This window comes from Lagopus leucura, unplaced genomic scaffold (assembly GCF_019238085.1).
Source record: "Lagopus leucura isolate 7727_CA_CO unplaced genomic scaffold, USGS_WTPT01 34269-0_obj-0_obj, whole genome shotgun sequence".
Classification (NCBI taxonomy): Eukaryota; Metazoa; Chordata; class Aves; order Galliformes; family Phasianidae; genus Lagopus; species Lagopus leucura.
In genome coordinates, this window is record NW_024967519.1 from 1 (window position 1) to 5,097 (window position 5,097).

The window sequence follows — 5,097 nt, forward strand, 5'->3', positions numbered from 1 at the left end:
GGCCTGGGCGTCACTGGGTGATGGGGGTGGTGAGGATGGGGGGTTGGGGGGGTAAAGAGGGGGTTTGGTGAGGATGGGAGCTTGGTGAGGGGAGATGGGGGGCCTTGGTGAGGACGGGGCCTTGGTGAGGACGGGGGGTGACAACCGGGCTTCTCCCAACCCCGCAGGGCTGAAGGGCGGAGCGCCGACATCGGGGCCGGGGGGCTCCAATGGCCCCACGTTCACCTACACGTTCCGCGGGGACCCCCACGCCATGTTTGCCGAGTTCTTCGATGGCCGGAACCCCTTCGATACGTTCTTTGTGCAGCGCAACGGCGACGAGGAGATGGACATCGACGATGCTTTCACCACCTTCCACATGGGGGGGTTTGGCAACATCAGCTTCCCCCGAGGCCGGGGGGGGCAGGACGGCGCGTGCCGTAAGCAGGACCCCCCCGTGCTGTACGACCTGAGGGTTTCTTTGGAGGAGATTTACACGGGCTGCACCAAGAAGATGAAGATCTCTCACAAACGCCTGAATCCCGACGGGAAGACGGTGCGCAACGAGGACAAAATCCTGAGCATCGAGGTGAAGCGGGGCTGGAAGGAAGGCACTAAAATCACCTTTCCCAAAGAAGGCGATCAGACCCCCAACAACATCCCGGCCGACATCGTTTTTGTCGTCAAAGACAAACCCCACAGCGTTTTCCGTCGCGAGGGCTCCGATATCATCTACCCGGCCAAGATCAGCCTGCGGGAGGTGAGTGCTGGGGGGGGGGGGGGGGGTGATGTTTGGGGGCTGGGTTGGGGGTCTCTGCGTGCTGAGCCGCTGTCTCTGCTCGCATCCAGGCGCTGTGCGGCTGCACGGTGAACACACCGACACTGGACGGCCGCAGCATCCCCATGGTCTTTAAGGACGTGCTGAAACCCGGCGTCAAACGGCGCATCCCGGGCGAGGGGCTGCCGTACCCCAAAAACCCCGAGCAGCGCGGCGACCTCATCATCGAGTTCGAGGTCAAATTCCCGGACAGGATCCCTCCCTCCTCCAAAACCATCCTGGAGCAGATCCTGCCTGTGTAGCGGAGCGGCTTTGGGGCTGTGGACTTTTGGGGGAGGTTTGGTTTTGAGATTCTCTTCCTTTTTTTTTTTTCGTGGGGTCGGGGAGAGCAGGGCGGCGCTTTGAGGCGTGTGGTGGAGAGAGGCGTGCGGTGGTCGCTGCTCCCCAAAAAATGCTCCCGGGGGTCCCCTGTGCATCAGGTGCCGATTTGTCACCTCCTCGCTGCCGCTGGGGAGCGCGGTGTCACCTCCTGCCTGCGTCTGCGGGGAGGGGACGGCGCTGTGACCGCCTGTGGGTGACAAAGGTGGCGCCGTCACCTTCTCTCCACCACCTCCATCTGCTGAGGGCCAAAGTGTGACCCCCCCTCCCCCCCCCCCCCCCCCCGCTTTACTGCCATCTCTGTGTGCTGGGACCAAAGTGTGACATCCCTGACCCTGAGCGAGGGTGACAGGGATGGGGCTGCGACCTCATTACTGCTGCCTGGGGGTGACACAAAGCACGGTGTGTGTCCTCGGCGCCTCCTGTACCCATGGGGACCTCCCAGCTTCCGTGGGGGGGCAGGGACTGCCATGTCCCCACCATCTCTGCCTCCTGGGGGCTGCGGTGTGACTGCCACAGCTGCCCATGGGTGACAGGGACCACAGCGTCACCTCCTGAGCGCCTCTGAGTGTTGGGAGCACAGTGGGAGCACCACAATGTCACCTCCTCGAGGCCATCTCCATCTGTTGGGACCACGGCGTGACCTGCACAACTGCTTGTGGGTGACAGAGCCCCCTGTGTCACCTCCTCAATGCCATCCCCCGTGTTTGGGGACCGCAGCGTGATCTCCATAAGCATCTGCAGGTGACAGGGAGCACCGTGTCGCCTCCTGATGCCCATCTGTGTGCGCTGGGGGCCGCAGTGTGATTCCCCACAACCTCTGATGGGCGACAGAAGCCACCACCTCACCTCCTACGTGTCACCTCCATCCTCTGGGACCACAGTATGAGCTCCACAACTGCCTGCGGGTGACAGGGACCACCGTGTCACCTCCTGATGACCTCTGTCGGGACCAGAGTGTGACCTCCAGCTGCCTGTGAGGTGACCAAGACCCACCGTGTCACCTCCTGATCGCCACCTCTTGTGTGTCGGGGACCACCGTTGGATCTCCACGGCCATTTTCAGGTGACGGGGACCCCCGTGTCACCTCCTCAATGCCATCTCCGTCTGTTGGGACCGCAGTGTCACCCCCTCCGTGGGCGAAGCGCTCGATTCTCATTGACATCTCTGTGGTTGTGGAGGACCCACAGCATCCATGGGTGTTGGGAATCTCCCCCCCCGAGTGTCCCCACACCATCCTGGGGGCTCCTGTCCCCTTCCCATGGGGTGGCACCATGGGGGTGGGAGAGGGGCGTCCTTTCCCCCCGCCCCGGTGTGCTCCGGGTGCTCCCTTCTTATCCTTTGGGATAAAAACAACCAGAAAAAGGTCTGTTCCTGGAACAGGAGCGTGCACACTGTACAGATATATTATTAATACTATTTTTTTTGTATAAAATGCTGTATAGTTCTGTGTAATTAGTAAAAAGCTGCTGAGGCAGGCCTGGCTGCGTGCCTTTGTGTTGGGGGAGGGAGAATAAAGCTTGGAGTCCTGGGATCTGCCTGCAGTGCTGCTGGGGGGGAGGTTCGCTCTTCCTTCTCCGCTCTGCTCTCTGGGTCCCCTTCCTCCCCTCGCCTTCCTGCCCTTTTTACCCCTTCAGTTCCCCCATTCTCCCTCTCCCTTCCCTCCTGTTACCCCTCCTCCCCCATCTCCACCTCTCACCTCCCATTTGCTGCGTTTTATCCTTAAATTGGCAAAATGGGTTTCACTGTGCCCTCAGCTGTTTGGGGTATCGGCTCTGCTGCCTGTAGTGCACAGCAGGCAGCGCGTAACTTCAGTCAATCGTGCCCTGCCTTTCTTCTGCTCCGTGACAAGCCTGACACCGGAACCCAAGGGGCTTTCAGGTGGGATTTTGGCACTGCCGCAGGCCCCAGCGGAACCTGTGCTGAGTTGATGAATGTTGAGCTCAGCTGGAAGGCTGGGATCAAATGCACCCAGTGCCTGGGCCTGCGGCATGGCTGCCTGCGCTCCCTGCAGTGCCTCTTGTTCTCCCCCGGTCCCATTTTTGGGTATCACGATATCCCACAAAATCCCTGCAGCCGCAGCAGGGCCTGGGAATGCCTGCCCTCGTCTGTCACTGCGCTGCGCAGTGCTGTGGCCTTTCCTACCCAAACTGCAGCCAGGAATTTCACCCCCAGGCCTGGTACTGTGGCCCCAACCCCGAGCTTCCACCACGCCGGGGGTCTGGGGAAGGGGAAGGTCTGCCCCCATCGCCTGCTGTGTTCCTCCAGGACCCAGAAGCAGCTGGAGGAGGGCATCAACTGCAAGGGGGATTTGATAATGGCACCTTTGATAACGGCACTGCTGGCCCTCAGAGCTCCATGCAGGGGTTGGGTTTAGGATGGGATTGAGAGGGGGATTGGGATCGGATTGGGGGGGGGGTTGGGGTTGGATTGAGATTGGGATGAGGATAGGGGATGGAGGTGGGATGGAGGTGGGTGGAACTGAAGTTGAGATTGGGATGAAATTGGGATTGAGATGAGAATGGGGCGTGGGGTTAGGAATGGGGTTGGGGTTGGGATGAAGTTGAGATGGGGACTGGCATTGGATTGGAGGTGGGTGGGATTGAGATTGGATTGGGATGGGGATGAGGATGGGGCACGGGATTGGGGTGGGGATTGGGATTAGGATGCAGTCGAGATGGGAATTGGGACTGGGATGAGGATGAGGCGTGGAGTTGGACTGAGATTGGGATGGGGGTTGGGGTGGCGCTGAGATCGGGATTGGGCCACGGGGAACCCAGGAACGCCAGCCTCCCCCAGCGCCCCTTCCGCCGCCTCCCTGCGCTCCCGTGACCCCACCCGCAGCGCCCAGCGCAGCACGGAGGGCGGAAACGCTCCAGGAGGGCCGAGTTGCCCTCACTTCCGCCCTCACTTCCCCCTTCCCGCCGCACCCTATTGGTTAAGAAGACATTCTCCTTTACTTCCGCCCTCTCGCCGCGTCCCATTGGCTACGAGGACAGGGCGGCGCCGCTGATTGGGCGGACGCGTAGGCGAGCCCCGCCCTTTCCGGCGTTCCATACCCCGGCAGCGCCCGGCTGGAGTGCAGTGCTCAGCGGCGCCGGCACCGAGAAATCAAGCCGGGGGGGGTCCCAAAAACCCCCGGAACGAACCGACACCGCGGGGGAGCGGGCGCGGGGGGACGCCGGCGGGGCGGACTGAGGGGGTGAGGGGCGCCTTCCGGGGCTCCCCGGCCTCCCCCATGCCGCTGGGCCTGGGCAGGCGCAAGAAGGCCGCACCGCTGGTGGAGAACGAGGAGGCGGCGGGGGGCCGGGGGGGAACGGCGGGGGGGGACGGAGGAGTCGGGGGAGATCACGGGGGTGCGGGCGGTGCCCCCCCCGCCGGCCCGCAGCCCCCCGGGTTGCCCCCGCCGCCCGCCGCGCTCCGGCCCCGGTTGGTGTTTCACACGCAGTTGGCGCACGGCAGCCCCACGGGCCGCATTGAGGGATTCAGCAACGTGAGGGAGCTGTACGGGAAGATCGCCGAGGCGTTCCGCATCCCGCCCGGGGAGGTGGGGCCTGAGATATGGGGTGGGGGGAAATAGGGGGGTCATCGGGGGGGCTGGGAGTGGGGATGGGGGAGATGGTGGGGGGGGGGGGGGGTGGGCTGGAAGTGGGGCGATGGGGGGCACCGGGGTGCTGGGCCTTGTTGGGGTGCTGGGGGAGTCTGGAGGTGGGGGTGGGGGGAGATATTGAGGTGCCAGAGAGTCTGGGAATAGGAATGGGGGAGATATTGGGGGGGCTGGGTGGGGTGAGAATGGAGATGGGGAGATATTGGGGTGTTTGATGGTTGATGGGGTGCTGGGGGAGTCGGGGAGGGGGGAAATATTGGGGTGTTTGTGTGGGAGGGAGGATGGGGGGTATATTGGAGGGCTGGGGGGTTATTGGGTTGCTGGGGGTCTGGAGGTGAGGGAAGGGGGAAATATT

At 62.9% G+C, this 5,097-nt stretch overlaps 1 protein-coding gene across 1 annotated transcript; it reads left to right on the forward strand.

Annotated features, from left to right (window-relative positions):
- The first annotated feature begins 146 nt into the window (after positions 1-146).
- Positions 147-2,613, forward strand: LOC122193157 (dnaJ homolog subfamily B member 1-like). The gene is made up of 2 exons (XM_042893878.1): positions 147-739; positions 829-2,613. The coding sequence occupies exons 1-2, from the start codon at positions 254-256 to the stop codon at positions 1,057-1,059; spliced, it is 717 nt and encodes a 238-aa protein (XP_042749812.1). The 5' UTR covers positions 147-253; the 3' UTR covers positions 1,060-2,613.
- The last annotated feature ends 2,484 nt before the right edge of the window (positions 2,614-5,097 follow it).

What these genes read in the sequence shown, in the direction of transcription:
- LOC122193157 (XM_042893878.1), top strand. Translation starts at nt 254, where the DNA reads ATGTTTGCCGAGTTCTTCGATGGCCGGAACCCCTTCGATACGTTCTTT. An exon ending in CCAAGATCAGCCTGCGGGAG is followed by an intron (nt 740 to 828) that starts GTGAGTGCTGGG and finishes GCTCGCATCCAG; the next exon opens with GCGCTGTGCGGCTGCACGGT.